Raw genomic sequence first — 16,966 nt, forward strand, 5'->3', positions numbered from 1 at the left:
TTAAATGGGCTGTGGAGGTGGTTATGGAACAAACAGGCAGAATGAGCAGTAGGAAGTCAGCAGGACCAGAAGGTTTTACCCCAGCATTCAAAGGGAATTCAAGGATGAGATTGATGAATTATGAACTGTGACTGGAAACTTAATGCTTAACACCACCTGGCTAGGTCAGGACAACAGGGCTTCAGGAGAGATCCCAGAATCTGTAGAACTGACATCTTCTCAAATACTAAAATTTATAAAAAGGACTAGAAGTAGCAGACATCTGAATTAAAAAAAAAAAAAAAAAAAAAAAAAAAATAAAAACCAACAAAAAAATTAAAATAGTTTTAATTCCTTTTGCAGAGGGAAAAGCCCATTTTATAAACATTTTTTAAACAATTATTGAAGAACCCATAAAATTCACCTGTGGCGGCCTATTTGGTATAGAAGGGAAACATTGCAGATCTTTCCAAAATTGTAAATGGTACAGAGGTGGTTGTTAAGGACTGCTAGTTCATTCTCTCTACAAATAGCAATGTTTAAGTATAAGTCAAACTAATAAGAACCAGCTTTGTTGCCAAGCAAGGACATAATTTTTCATAAAATGACTGGTAAACGTTGGGAATTTGTTGTCGATGGATATGACAGATGGTGAAAATTTGCAGTAATTCAAGGGAAAACTGCCTAAGTTCACGAAAAGGCAAGTCCTTAAGGTTTACAGAGTATTTTTAAACTGTGCTTGGTAGCAGAAATGCCTGAGATCTGTGCTTGGCCTGTTCCCTAGACATCTGCTTATCCCTGGTGTTGGAGATAAGGGACTGGGCTAGCTGAACTTTTTGTCTGATTCAGTACAGCTGCTCCTTCTCTGCTGAGCACTGAACATAGGCTGTTGTGGCTTGCTGGGACTACATGCTAATGGAGCTGGAGCCCATGGAGAGCTTGAGGATATCTCCTTTACAGTGCTAAAATTATTACCATGAAGGTACTGATGAATAATTTTCTGTGTGAGAGAAGTTTGTGTGAACTAAAGCACTCCTCTCTGTCTGGAGATAATAACACATCTGGGAAAAGAAAACAAACTTCTCTAAGTAAATAATGTTTGTCTCTTTTTCCCTTTATTGTATTGCCATTTCAGAAGTTATTTTTAAATGCAAAAGAAATTGACACAAACCATGGTATAGAACTTAGCTCTGAAATACAAATACTCATGAGTTCACAGTGTATTATTGTTAGGGTATTGTTATATTATCTTGAAAGCATAAAACATTTTATTATTCATTATGGTTCAATACAGTGTGCCTCAACATCAGCTTTTTTTGACAATGGTGAAAAAATAAATGAGGTACAAAAATTTTAAGGTATATTTCCATTCCTTTGGTGCTCCTATAAACTGTTGCATATAGCAACAAATATTTACTTGCTGAGAGGACATAATTCAACAGAAGATCTTAGAAATGTCATTGCTGTGGCTAGTTATTAATGGTTTTTTATCTGGTGAAAAGAAGATATTTTGCTTCATCTCCCAGACTTCATGATGTTCTTACATTCATTGAAAGTCAAGAAGTGCATACCTTGGTTAATGAGGGTTGGTTCTGAAGTCCTTGCTTGTCATCCAAGACGCAGCACTGGTGCTTTTATCAGCTCTCTGGGTGTTGTCACTGCACCTCAAGTGCAGGAAGGAATTTTAGTTTAATGAGGCTTCCCTTTGACTGTGTCTTACATCAACAGCAAGTGATTTCAAACAAGTAGTATTTGGACAAGCAAATAACTGTGAATGAGATTTTCAACTGTTTACTTAATGGAAAAAGCGGAAATGAATCAGCCACTCTTCATTTTCCTCTTTGATTCTCATGCCAGCAAGCATTTGACCTTAACTCAGAAAACGCAGCTGGCGTTTCTTAGATGGGATTTCTCAGCTTATTGTAATAATAGAGACAAAGTTTCTTGTGAATGTTGGAACACAGTGAAGGCAAATTCAAAACAGTGCAAATTAGGCATGTGAACATCCATCAGTGTGGCAGCCTGAAATATCTAAGCAGTTGAAAATCAGGATTTGTCAAAGGGAGAAAAAGCCCTCATAATAATATTTTCTCATTAATTCCATTATATACCCTTCATACCTCAGCTGGAATTGAGGATATGACAACAGACATAATGAAAAAGAACCTGAAAATGTGGTGTGACAGCAGTTACTGCCTGCTTCTTGTTTTTTGCAGTCCCAGCCATTATCTCTATGTGGCACTTCAGCATAACTATGTAAACCAGGCTATCTTAAAAAATGTACCTTAATCCTGTAACATGAAAATGCAAAGCATTTAAAATCAGTGGTGCTGAAGCTTTTCTGCTATTTTTTTCTCTTTTATTTCTGATAAATCACTGTTTTCCTCAGTGCTTGCTCCCCTGGCAGGGGATGCAGCATGCTTGTAAACTGCTGTGAGGAGACACGGTGTTAGAAACAGCTCTGAAGATGTGCCAGATGAGAAGATGTTATTTTCCTCTGTTCTATGACATGCATAGTAACTAAGGTGTGCACATCCTATCATTATGCTTTGCTGCAGCATTCCTATCCCCAGCAGTACTTCATTAACATTAAGAACATAGTTCCTGGTTAATCCCAGTAATTTTCAGCAGCCATTCTGATGCATCCACTTGAGCACCATATTATCTTAATACTGCTGACATTTGCATGTCTTTGAAATACATTTTTTCCAGATACTGTCCATTTAATCCATGGCAGTTTCCATCATCCTTTGTTCTTATAGACATACTGTACTTGCAACTGATGAAAAGAATAATCTACTAATTCTTCAATAGCTCTAAAAGGTTAAGAAGGAATCAACAAGGTGTAAACAGCAGCATAGAAAGCCCAAAGATTTAGCTGTTTCAATACTGACTGCATAATTAGAAACATATAGAGTTAGAATTATAGTGAAACCAGGCTATTGAGATTTCAATATTTAATCAACAATTTTTCATGTGAATAAAATTGTTACATGCCATTTATCATTTCGGCTGTAGTCTGACAGGAAAGAAAAAGCCTTTAGGAACAGTGGTAAAATATTTAAGGAAGGTTTGACAATTATTCTTTAATATTCACTTATCTGTTTATAGTTTCTCCTCTCTTCCCTTCCCTGCTCTTATCTGAGAGTGTAGGTCTTAGTTTCTGAGACTGAAAGGGATTTGTCTTTGTAATTTGCACATCAATATATGGCACCAATCCCAGGCAGAACAGGGGAAGGGCGTATATTATCGATGTGCTCCAGTGCTGATCCAAAGTACTTTCAGCTCCAGAATTTTAAAGAAGCTTTCAGGGCATCATTGTTTTTCTGTGAGTGGACCTCACTTCTTTCCCTGTGTGAGATTGCCTGGCCATCAGTTTGGAACTTGGCTCTGCTGGATTTCCGTTCTCTGGATGAGGGGGCAGCTTCACAGTTCTTCTTCTGGTGCCTTCCCCTACTGCAGCAATAAAGGGGATGCACCTTCTAGAGGTCTCTATCCCCTTGCTTTCTTGCACAGTCTCCTGAAAACAAGGCTGTCACTTTTCTTTAATTACTGATATGTCATTTAGGTGTGTCTTATCCATTGCCTGTGAGAGCTGCTGAAGGAACTGCATGGCAGATAATGCATTGTGCATCCCATTGAACAGGTGCAGCATTGTGCAGTATGCTCCTATCAGCCTCCAGTACAACAATTCTGATACAAAACCAGCATCCTTGCTGCTTTATAGGAATTGGAAAACACCTTATCTAATCTGTGGCCGAGTGCAGGCCAACGTGCAGATGTTTCCTGTGAAGTGTTGCCTGCTGCTTTGTCCTTGAGCTATTGCCAGTTAGCTCACAGTGGCCATCACTTCTGAAAGGCCTCTGCTCCCCAGCAAGTGAGGCAGGATTTATGACATAAGATTGTTTAATGTGGTTTGGGTTTTTTTGCTTGCTTGGTTTTTGCTTTTGTTTTTGGGTGTTTATTTTATTTTTTATTTTTTCTCTGTCCTACTGCTGTACCGGCTTGCACCTCTCCTCCTGCCTTTTTAGCCTCAGGAATCTTTTTGAAAGACGTTATACTTCTGTGGAGGACTTTTCTTCTTTCCTGGTTAAAGTTTAAAAAGAATATAAATTATTTATAAACTGGTGACATAAAATGAACAGTATAGCCATACATACCATTGTTTTTTAAAGACAAGGTTTTAAAGCAGACTTCTTATTAAAACTGTTTGCGAACTGTAGAGGTTATAGTGTTTCCTCTGAATTTAAGATGTTTAGAGCCTCAAACTTTAAAATACATATTAGAAAAAGTGTGGTTATTAGCTGCCTACTGAAAGTGTTCCAAAATACTTGGCATTTCGATTTGATCTACTAAAAATGCATTGAAATGCCCAGGGTTTTTTTCAGATTTATTGTGGAAAAAAAATTTTAAAAAAGGAAAAAGTCAGTGCCTATTCCCTGACCTGATGGTGCATTTAAAAGAGGATTACCCATCTTCTTTATGGTATACATAAGTTTAACAGTATTCTTCAGGTTTTTTTTGCTCCTAAGTGGTGGCCTGGCCTTGAAAATCTGTAAATATGGCAACCTCTTCGTCCTCCATTTTTTGCTTCTAGATTCAAAAGTGATGGGAGGCATAAATTAATTAGTTCAGCAAATTTTCCCTTTCATGGATACAACTGCTTGCCTGGTGTAGAAATGTCTGGAGAACTAATAAAAGAGCAGCAATGCCCAATTTGTTGTTTGGGAAGATGATCAGATTAGAGAAATAAAAAAAAAATGGAGGGGGGATGAAATGAGACACCAGAAGTTTGACAGCAGCTGTAGTGCATGACAAATATGGGAGAGATTTGTGTGAAATAGCAGAAGGACAGATTATAGGATGGCAACTCCTTCCTGTGGTATCTCCCTCACAAACTTTTGTTTGGTTTGCTTTTGTTGCTGGGTTTGTTTGGTTTTTTTTCTTTTTAGACAGTCTTTTTGTCCATTTCTAGCCTCCCTGCTGCTTGCAATAGTAGAATACAAGGGATATTTCTGGTGCAATTCACCGATAAGTTGTCTTCTGATTTCACATAAGTTCTCTTGTTGATCTGTCTCATGATTATGAGAAAGCCATTCCCCAAAATGTTATTCACAGCAGGGTTTTTATACTTCTCTGAGAAGATTGTGAATAATACTGGAATTAGGTAAGAAGCTACACATATATATGTGGATTAGGCACTTTTCAGAATATTGATCTGATATTGCCTTGCCTTCTTGAAAATGACTAACAAAGGAAATGGAGGTTTCTTTGGAGAGGGGTGAGGAGGGAGTACATGATATGCACAAAGGGAAAAACTGGAGTTAAGTAGCTTCAAAGAAGTTACAATTATAATGGCTTGATGATCAGTGGGGAAAATCTCTCCAGACAGGGAGCAGCAGCATTGCACAGTTGTGTTAAATGTGGGAAGCCTTATGTCAAAGGGTGCCCTGGACTCTAAGGGTACTAAAGGATAAAAGGAAATGGATGATCAGCCTGATGAGAAGAAACAAAAAAGAAATAGAATTAATGCAGAAACAGAACAGTCAACTTCCCACAGGCAAAGGTTTTAGACCTAAAAGGAACCTTGATACCAATTGTGAGGAAATATTTGAGTGTAGCTAGAAGGAAATATGAATATAAAAAATTACTCTTTTACCCTCTAACATTATATACTTTGTATCTTTGGGTAGAAGAATAAATATCTTTGCTTTGAAAAGATTCGTGATGCACTTTAATCAGTTGCTGTCACAGTCTGCTGAGGGATAAGGGCTTTCAGCTGCAAATTTAGTCTGTCATATCAGCATGGTTAGCACCTGTAATCCAGCAAGGGTGAGAGGACTGCCTGGTTTATCCAAAGCAAGACCCGGGCAGGGAGGTCTGTCACCTAAGTAAAGTTGTGATGAACAAAGCAAAGGCTTTCTCTATCTTGGACAAAAGGTAAGGAATGAAGAGTATTTGGGATTTACCTGGTTTGGTTTCTTTGTTTGACTGTTTACTTTTCTCTTCTTCTATATTTTTCTTTTTTTTTTCCTATTTTTTACTGTTCTCTTTTTTTCCCTATAAATGATGAATATTAGCCCCATTTGGGATTTGTTTACTTCTTTATGTTTATTATTTAAGCACCTTTTTCACATAATACAATGCAGCTGTCTTCAATGCTGCTTGTTGTTCCTGTTGTCTTTCTAGATGTAAATTTCTGTCAGTTTTTTATGATGGAAAAAGTTGAAATCTATATTTAGTTGACACCTCATTTTTTAACATATTTTGGTAATTAAATTCTTGACCATTTAGAAAGCATTAGTATAGGACATAATAAATATTTTTAGGCTACATTATGTCTGCTGAGAATGCTTAAAAGAGAAAAGTAGAAGAAAGTATAATAATGGTCAATTCAGATGTTCAAAGCTTCTTTCTGAAAAAAACAAGGGAACTTTATGAAAGGTACTTTGGATATTCTTTACTAATTCTACTGCTGAGAAAAACACTTTGTGAAGGTTATTCAGGTTTTGCAGAACTAGAAAATCACAGAGAGTTCATATCTCATAAAATAAAATCCATCTATCCAAGCCTTTTATGAAAGGCTAGAGACTGTGGATATTGATGTTTTTGATAGATGTAATGCTCCAAACCAGCTCATCCCAATATGACTCCTCAGACTGAGACTTTATATAAACAAGAGGTTCCCCCAGGGTTTAGACTTTCAAGTGGGTGATTAACTGACAAAGCTAAAAAATCCAATTTCTTGATACAAAAGAACTATAAGTTTCAAGTTAATGAAGCAATCATTCCCTTAGATGACTTTTAATACTGCACCAGGTTTTCAACAAGAAACACTCTGATAAATCTTGTGATATCTTTTCCACTACTCATTTGAGCATATGCACTAGATTTTGTTTTTTATGGACTTCAGTGAATACAAGTGTACCCATGTTTGGAGAACTAAAAGGTATTGTTGGAGAGGGTCCTACTCAAAAATATGAATTTATTTTTATCTTGTTAGTGTTCTTCAAATTCTTATTCTTCTTCTTCTATCTTTGTTTTTATCCACACTGGCTGCAAAATTTTGACAGGATGCCTACATACCCAGTTGGATGAGAATATCCCCAGTGAAATTGTAAAAAGGTGGCTTTGGGGTTTTGTTGTTGTTTGGGTTGGTCAGGGTTTTTTGGGGTTTTTTTGGGTGTGATCTTATGGAAATGAAAAGGTTATTCTGTGCTATTATAATGGGTCAGTAAGATGTCCAAGTGTTGTTTATTAAGGATTCAGTGAAGAACACTTTGTACATGACCTTTCTGCGCACAAAAATTAGAAAAGGGCAACAAAAACATATAGAGCCAAGATGTTTCAAGTGAAAATGGATTGCATTGCCTAAATTCACTTTTTTCAAAAAGAAAGCATAGATATATGTATAGATATAAAACATATAGATATATGTATAATTTTTAAATGGAGGGTATATTAACTATTATAGTTTATATATAAAGATATCACTAGAGAGGAGGATTGTAAGAAAGCACTCAATCACTGTCCTTGGGTTAAGAGTGGAGAAAGAGACAGAAAATTGCCAATGTTGTCTTAAAATGCTCCTGTGTAATTCCAAAGACCTCAGCTAAAAAAAAAAATAAATACATTAATGTGGAAAAATATAATTGTTGACTTTCATATTATGTAAACACTTCTTGAAAAGGTAAGGCAGTGCCTAGGTGTTCTTTTCTAATCAAGAGTTTTTACTCTCAAGGGCAGAAAATAGTTTTGCTGTATTTACCATTTCTTTGTTCGGTTACTTGTAAGAAAAATACCACAATACAAAACATGGACCATTGTGGAACTTCATACCAGCTTTTTTATACCTTGATTTCAATCCTATTTCATTCTGCTGGAAAAGAATACCAAATTTTGTTGGTTCTGTGTCAGGTTTTGAGGCTGACATGAAGACAGATAACAAACTCAGATTTCTATACTAAAAACCAGTTCCTTTTTCTAAGGCTTTCACTGAACGCACAAATGGAAGGTATTGTTTGTACAAATATCCCTGTTTGTTCCCGTTCAAATAAACATTGATAGTGTTGGGGCAAGTCATTAGTATTTTAAAAAAGCTTACATTCTGCATTGTTAGGGATGTATGCAATAGAGAAAAATCTGCAATATTAGGAGTGTACATGTTTGCCAGGTGTTTTAGCATGTCGAACCTAAGCATCCCTTTCAAAATCTTGGGTAAGAGAAGAAATTCTGTCTGGTCTGCAGATGTGGGCAGGTTTCAGTAGGATAAACTGTGGGGAATTCACACTTGTCTGTGCCTTGTGACAGAGGAGGAAAGCTGTTTCAGGGTTTCAGCTTTGGACAATGAAGGTACTAAGGCAATTATGAAAGAATATCCAATGTGCTCTAAAGTTAAGATTCCTTTCTCCCCTTTTTTTTTTTTTTTTTGTGTAGTTTTTTTCCCAGCTGATAATCTCAGAAGGTATCAAATTCTAAAAGAGAAAAAAAGGGGAGAGACAAGCCTGCTAAGTTTCTAGGCTCTCATAAGTTACAACAAGGTTATAACAGGAAGGAGTGCTACTTACCATGTCCTGCAATATTCATTGCCACTTCTAGGAGATCAGTGAAGGACAGGTAAAAGTAAATACCATTTTGCATGACAGGTAGGGAACTCCCTGAATTAGTTGCTACAGGAGGTATAGTTGGTGGACATCATAAGCAGATTCTACAAGATACTAGAGACATTCATAGGCACAGGTCTAAATAATAAGTGTATGCAAAATAGAGCAAAATATGTGCCCTGCAGCACCCCTGACAGGATGATTTCTGTTGCTGGCAGAGTGCAGGAGGAATGGACAGCAGAAAATGGATGTACTCCCATGCTTCCCTAAACAGCCATCCTGCTGCTGCTGACCACGGCAGCGTGATGGCCTGGGTGCATGGGCATGTCTCATGTTCTTAGCTCACTTCTGCCTAACCAGTGAATTGTGTAGACCAAGTGTCTCAAAGCTTCCCAGCAGTGCAGGCAGAATTTAATTCCCTGGCTGTGACAGAATTGCTGCTTTAGGCAGCGCTGAGGTGGAGGGAGAGCGGTGCCCGGCCACCAGGATGTGTTGGCTCTGGGCCTGCTGCCCAGGAATTGCTCTGCTGCTGCCAAAATACAGCACAGGGTGGCTGAATATTCACTCTGGATTAGCAGCTTCCCCAACACCCAGAGAATGCAGATCTGCCTCTCTCTAAGCCCTGGCTTTTCTGCCACACATCGTTTTGCAGCCACAGCTAAGTGCTCTGTATAAGACTAGAGCTGGTGTATTACAATGTGACAGAGCTCCCTGAATAATTTATATCTCTGCCTCCATTTCATACTTATTTGTTATCCTATAGGTTTTCCCCTAGGATATGCCATCTAGTTTCAATTTAAAACCTAAGTTCCATAAATTACAGCTGCACAGAAGTTGCTTTAACACGCCATTTATGCAGGTAATGGTGCACATTGTAGCAGAAGTGTTTCAGAGTCCCCACTCCTGGGATTGCAAAGCCACAGTAAGCTGGTAAATGGGAAACAATGAGGAGTTGGCCGGAAAATTGAACAAATCCACCTTAAAATATCACAGCAAATCACACCTTAATGCTGAGAACTCGATAGGGTAATGTTTCTACACCAGCATGGACATCTGGATTCCCTGCTTGCATTAAACAGAAAGAAAGTGTGTACATTGTGCACCACGTGTGTGTGGATACCAGTTCATAAAAATGAGCTTAGGAAGAGGATTAAGACATATTTATGGTACGGCATAAATAAGGCCCATCACACTATCAGCTCTTAATCCTTGCTTTCATTTCTGAGCATATGATTTTCTGGAAAAAATCAAAACTCTGGAGTATAGCCTGTCTAAGTACTAAGTTTGACAACACTTTAACAGGGTGTCATCCAAAATATTACTAAAATGTGCGTAAATTTATTATATTTCAGAATAAATATTTTTATTTAAAGACTACTTTGAATTTTATAGAAGTGCATTTCAGAAAAATTCTCTCTGTTTACATGAGTTGCCTAACTCAAAATCATGTCATTACAGCCATTACAATTATTTTTCTTTTTATGAGGCCACACTTTGGCAAAACGTTTCTCCTTAAGTATTTAGGTTTAATTCTTTTTCTTAGCACTTATTATATATAATAGGCCTTAAACACCTGCTTCAAATTAGTGAAATTAAGTGTTTCTGGAGTGCTACTAGTGACTAACCTGGCAACTGCTAATTTTATAACAGTGTATTATATTTTGGTTTATTACTGAGTCACACAACTGACATGTTTGTATAGAGATTGATATGTGGCTTGTGCTGCACAAAGCTACAAGCAAGGTAGCATTGAATCCCCAGGCTGTGAATATCCTGCTGAAGTGACTGGTGTAACAGGGCCTGAGATGCTCTGTCTGCTCCTCACTTAGACAAGATTCAGTAAACCAACCTTGCATTCCCAGTTACAGTCCTGTCTTCTTGGTGATTTCCCTCATGTAAATTTGGAAATATACCTTGTTACGTGCAAGTAAAGGCTGTGTGCCGGTAATAAATACATCCTGCTGGCTGCTAGGCAGATCTCATGGGCTGTGGAGCTTCTTGAGAGTCTCTAGGAAGGAGTTAGGTATGCCTTGCCTGAGGGAAGGTGCATGTGAACCTTCAGGACTGCCAGTCCCCTTCTTTGTGGTGCCCTTACCTTGCCTGGGGGGTTACCACCACCAGGGCATTGCCTTTGGCCTGTTTGATGTGAGCGCATCAGGCAAAAGAGGAAAGGTTTCACAAGAGGAGAAAATCCAGGATTTCAAGTGAAGTCTTAGATTGCTTGTGATGTGAAACAAGGGATTATTTAAGGGAAGGATGTAGAAAAGGTGGGAAAAAGGGATGGGCTGTGACACAATGCAGCAAGAGAAACAAGTTTAGGTAGTGTGTAACATGTGCTACTTTGGGACTGATACACCTGGTTCAGGAAAAATACTCAGTGCATTCAAGTTCACTTGTGAATATGAATGGCCTAAGCAATTTAAGAATCCATTTTCAAACCACTTACACCCACATCATCCTATTTGCACTTGCTTTGTCAAGCACCTCTGGACCCTGAAACCTCACAAGAAGTAATTTTTTATTTAGGAAAGATCTTAGCCTGTTGCAGTACCATTCTGCTTCCTTTTTTATTTATCTTATTTCTTATTTCTCTGCTTGTTCTTTCACTTTCTTTAGCAGTTCACATCCAGGATGGTAAGGTTGTACCAGTGACAGTTCATTAGATCCAGTAATTCAGATATCCTTGGGGTGGTAGATGACTTTTTATAAGTTGCTGATGATGTTATTTCTGATGTACATGCTGCATATACGTGTTTCATGTGTCTAAATAAATGCCACACTTTGATCCAACAGGCCAGAACCAGTACTGTGGACAAAGGATGGTGGAGAACTACCAGATCCAGAGAGAATGGTTGTCAATGGCAGAGTGCTAAGCATCAGCTTCCTAAACAAAACAGACAATGGCACATATCGATGTGAAGCAAAAAATCCCATTGGCCGGAACAGCACAGAATATGTCCTGATAGTACATGGTGAGTGTGCTCTCCTTGGTGCATTCCATGCATATTTAACATTTCCAGCTGATACAATCAGGTTCTTATGGTCATGATGGAAAGAATAGCAAGAAAATGTGGATGTATAATTGCACTTTTATTGATGCTGTGATCTAGCTGTGGGGAGCTTGTTGTCTTTTATGACATGCCTCTCTTCTTACAGTTTAAACAAAATGTGTTCACTTCTGCTGTGAACTTTTTGCTAAGTAAGCACCTGTGAAAGTGTTTTGCAGTTTGTGGGTACTGTTTCATAAATACTTGCCTCAGGCCCAGCTCAGATAAAGCTGGTTACAAAAGGTTATATGAAGAGAAATAAGTGACAGATGTGTGCTAGAGGTTTTCTGCTTAGCTTTTTATAGACCAGCAAAGACAGGACATTGAATGCTTCACACAAGTTAGATTCTGCTCCTGAGAAAATTCAGCTCATACAAGTTAGCTGATATCACCTGGCCCATCATTACAGTCAGACCTCAAAACTTTGTCATGTCCTAAATGCATTATACTGCTTCCAATAAAATGGAAAAATAGCAAATTTCACATTAAATTACAATTGGTTTGGGTTTTTTTTTCCCATAATAAACAATGTGTGCTTTGAAAAAACTGTCGTCCACATTGATCATTAATAGATTGATATAACTCAGCTGTAGGGGAAACTATAATATAAAATTAGGATTTGCCTTTAATCCAGCCTAGCAATTTGGATCTAGGAGCCTCAAAACATGGTGTTCTCTTATCAGAGGTAGTTCCTGGAAGGTTACCATTTCCATAATTTGAATTTTTATATTAGAGAATATAGAGGCAGAACCTTCACTTTAGTTCATGATGTTACTTTTTTCCTTCTTTTTTTTAATGCAGTTTCTTATAACTATGACAAAATAAAATGAAAAAATCTAATGCAAATTTTAATCTTTAAATACACAAGAGAATTATGTAGATTTTATTTGCTCATGATGAACTCACTTACAACAAGAATACATTTCCTTGGTGGCTGTAATGTATCAGAAACATTTTTCACTACAGATTTACCTGCCTCTAGGTATTTGGCATAAAACTTCTAGTAAGTGCTGCTTTCAGTAATGAGATATTTATTGGCACTCTTGATGAAACATCATTTATCAAAAGAAACACTTAGGTTACTTTTCATTTTTCTTAAAGTTCACCATTAGTTTATGTAGGATTAGTGACACAAATAAGGAGGAGTTCTTTCCATGAGGAGCACAGAGCCTGTACTGCTGCCTGAGTATTTCTGTGTTAAAGACAAACAGAAAAACTAAACCCTCTTACCTCTATTTACATTGTCTACTACAAGAAGAGGAAAAGAAAAAATTGTCTTTTGCATCCCAGAGGCAGTAGTGTGGTGGTTGTTGGCTGCAGGCACAAAGTGCTCTGCCTTTGATGAGGTAACAGCTTCTGCACTTAGCATGTGTTGAAACTTCTGTCATTTGTGTTTTCTGCCCAATTTATTTATGTCATTATTTCTGAAAATATGGCCTTTTATAATGGGGGATCTTTTTCCATCAGCAGTGACTCTGCAATAGAACTGTATCAAAGCATATTTCACCGTTCCCAGTCTTGCGCAGTGGTGTGTCCTCTGGTGATCTGATTATCTTGCATCAACTTCCTGGCAGTCTGTAAAATCATTCATTATCAGGGAGGCATTTTGTTATGTTTGGCAGCACATTAGGCATGTTACCAGGTTTAGCTTGCTCATTGCTGACCTTTTCTGTTATGAGTACCTGAGTTTTCCTAATTGCATTTCTGCAATTCCAGCGCTGGAACTAGAGAAGGTAAATGTCAGGTGCTTCCCAGCTTTCTGAAACAATCAGAGTTCTGTGACAGAGCATGAGATGATGTTTAGTACTTAACAACTTACTGGGGTTCAGAGTTGTAAGGTTAATTTTAAGTAAAAAGGAGACTGACACAATTATTTTATCAAGTGTAGCACAATCCGTTGTATAGATAAATTTAAGCAGCCTTACCCCTTCTTTAGCTCATTACATTCATGAATGTCTCTAGTGAGCCATAATCCTCCTAAAATTATACAATATTTTTTCTCTCTCTCTCTGGGGCCTAGAAAACCTACTTTTTATCATTTTCTGAGATGCATCCTTCTATTTAATAGAGGATGTATTTTTTATCTTCCTAAATATATCTGGAAGCATCCTTTGATTTCTCATCCCTTCCCCTGTGCTTAACGTGTTGACGTAATTTTTTGTCCTACTCCTTTGTTAGAGCTCATTAATCATTTGACTTCTTACCTTAAAATATCAGGTTTCTAAGACAAGGTACAAGCCAGATTTCCCACAGGAGCTTGTGTGAGGAAACAGGGGACATCAGTGGAAGGTATCCTCTGCAGAGGCAGGGAAGGGCAACACGATTCACAGCTTCCTTTTCTTGTATGTACTGTGATTTCCATGCATTTTATTCCTTTTTTTTTTTCACTTCAACAGATTTTTATCTCTTTCTGTGTGTTAATGGTGTAAGAGCTTCATCTGGCTTCTCTCTTTTTTTTTTGTCTCCCCCTAAGAAATCCTCCTTTCAGTGATACTCAATCTACTAATTCTCTCGATTCTTTAAGTTATCTTCCTAACTCAGAGAGGGTTTAGGCAGCTTTAGAGTAGAGAGAACATTGACCAGAAATAGAAAATATAGTTTATCTTAATTATATATGGTGTAAGAAAGTATGTATACATATTCATTTTACATACCAGGCAAAGATTGTCTCATGCCTTTAACTGGACTGATCTAAACACAAAATTATACAGAAGAGTAGTATTTTTTCCACTGTGAGGGGTGATAATGAGGTAATACTGTTTTCATGTTAACTGATGACAGAGAAAATAAATATTGCTATAAGGAGATGAATGGAAATCTGTCCAATAAAATTAGTATCTGACAACATAAAAACTATTTTTAGAAATTTTTTTTGTATAATTAAAGAAACCAGACTTCAGAGAAATTGAATCTATTTGAATAAGGTTAAAGGCTTGGGCCATTAAATATGCTCATGCTGCTTTGCCGAATCAATGTGACTGCTAATTTCCTTTTTCTTAACATTTATTGTTAATAATAAATGTCAAAAAGTACTCTGTGAAGCAGGAAGGTGGGTACAAAGTCAGAGTTTATAGGCAGAAGCACAAAGGCAAGACATGTCGTTTGCTCCAGCATTTGTTTCATGCAGTAACAAAGGCAGAGGCTTTAATGCCTGTAGCTGTTGTCATTTCTGTATTCTAATTGGCAAGCTTAGTGCTTTAGAAGTGCACATTCTGGCGGGATATATTACACCCTTTCTTTGGTAATGGGCCCCAGGCAATTTTCACTCTCTTCCAATTTATTAAGAATTTTTGTTTACCTTTGTCCAAATACTAGTCATTAATCACCAGCAAACAGAGCAAACTGTCAAACTCGTGTTGCTCAACTCAAAAACCTAGAGTCTGCTTGCAGAGCTGCAGTAATAACTGCAGTGATTTGGCTGGAGTGGAGGAAGGATGTGCTCCATCATAATCAACCTGAGCACACAGCTGCTGTGTCTGGAGGAGTAGTTCAGCACCTCTGGGTGCCACTGCCTTGGAGGGAGTGACAGAAGTCCACATCACTGACACCTCCTCAGTGCAAACAGCAGCACTTGATCATTTACAGCCCTGTTTGAAACAGAGCACCTTGGTGAAATATCCTGATATGCCAATCTACAGCCAGGCATTAAATTAATTGAAATATTCAGAACTATCATGTGTTGTGCAGCAATTATAGGGAAGAGCAGCGTGGAAATGAACATGAATCAGCAGCTGTAGATGGTCAAGGCAGTTCTTATTGCCCAAGTTTTAACTAGGAAAGCATTTGAACCAGCAGCTTAGGATCTCTGAGGAATTAAAAGTGACATGATATATTCCTTTGTCTTCAGCCTCTCAATTTTGTATTTTTTTTCTTGGGCAAGCAATATTTTGCAAATAAAAGCAACTGAAAGACCCAGTTACAACCTCATTAGATCTCGTACAATTTGTAAGACCAGAAGTCCCACTGCCCCTTTCCTAACTACAGCATTAGTTATATTCCACCTGCTTGTCCAGTCCCATTTCAAACCATTTGTCATCTTAGCTTCCACAGTAACCTGTGGCAACAAGATTCTGAATTTAGTTATGTGCTTTGAGGGAAAAGTATCCTCTTTTGTTTGTTTAAGCCTGGTGCTTGATCTATTCACTTTCCAACCTTAAAAGTTATTTGGCCTCTTTTGCTGTTTGTGCTGGAAGTTTGGATTTAAAATTATATTTGCTACTTCCCTTTAATAAATGCTCAAGTATTTCCACATTGGTCTCTACTTGTCATTAATTGTGATCTTAAACTGCATTTCCTGCAATTCTCTCCCATGTGTCCATTCTCCTTCTTTCATGGTCTTTTTTTTTTCTCCCCTTTTTTCTTGATTTTTTGGTCTAGTTCTAAATCTCTGCGACTGACTCTTCTCCATATCTGGAACATCACTATGTTAAATCTGCACCAGACACCCTAGTTTATTAAATCCTACCTCTAAATATATTTATAGATGTTCACCTTTCATGCCCAAAAACACTTCCAGCACCATGCACTTGTACATCTGTATAAGATTTTATTTTTAAAATTGGTGGAAACTCTGTGGAATCTAAAACTCATGAAATTAAACAAACTCTTCGACCTCTATCTGTTATAGATTATTTTGTCTTTTTCAGTTCATTTTCCAGCTATCAGGTTTTTTATTCTATTTCATTTCTGTTTTGATGTCCTCACAGGGGGCCTTCTATTTCCTTTATTTCTTGAACTCACTTGTGCATGTCTCTCTGTAAAGGTAGAAACTGAATAGAGCAGAAAATTGAAAAAACCTGAGGAGGTGAAGATATATTCTGCTTTCGTTCAAAATTAAGCTTAATGAATAGGCAATAGATCTTTTGGTTTGCAAATATTTTCACTACAGACCTCTGGTAAATCTTGCACAGTGTTTTTGGACAATTTAATAACCTTTATAAACATGTAAAAAAAACCACATAAAAATTTTGGGAAAGAAGGAAGGCAGCATCCTTGTGGAGCAGCACACTCATCAGTAATCTTGGCTGCTCTGTGTTTTGGTGTTAAGGTCCTACAAGCTGAGGTGACTGGACTTTTTAAAAAGTTTCCTCCTTTAAAGTTTTCTGAGTTGAAGTGTCTCATTTACACGCACACACCTCAGGCTTTCTTTGCCTATGGGAACATTTTGCCTTTATGTGAACAAAGCTTGAGCTTTGCAAAAAGAGAATTGAGCAGAGCCATGGTGTGAGGTAACAATAATAACATTTATAGCTGCAGTTATGGGGGCATTTGGTGAATAACCCCAACATTGCCCTTACAGCAATCTCAAGAATGTGAGACTCAGAAGACTTCTTAGGA

General features: G+C 37.6%; 1 protein-coding gene across 4 annotated transcripts in view; it reads left to right on the plus strand.

Annotated features, from left to right (window-relative positions):
* The window catches only part of CADM2 (cell adhesion molecule 2), a 568,805-nt gene that overhangs the window by 489,023 nt on the left and 62,816 nt on the right, over nucleotides 1-16,966 (plus strand). For all 4 annotated transcript variants that reach the window (XM_064726979.1, XM_064727007.1, XM_064726989.1 and 1 more), the window contains one exon: nucleotides 11,376-11,554. In XM_064726979.1, the coding sequence (XP_064583049.1) occupies nucleotides 11,376-11,554 (179 nt within the window). The remainder of the gene's footprint in view (nucleotides 1-11,375; nucleotides 11,555-16,966) is intronic.

The sequence above is a fragment of the Zonotrichia leucophrys genome, chromosome 1 (assembly GCF_028769735.1).
Source record: "Zonotrichia leucophrys gambelii isolate GWCS_2022_RI chromosome 1, RI_Zleu_2.0, whole genome shotgun sequence".
In the NCBI taxonomy this organism is placed as follows: Eukaryota; Metazoa; Chordata; class Aves; order Passeriformes; family Passerellidae; genus Zonotrichia; species Zonotrichia leucophrys.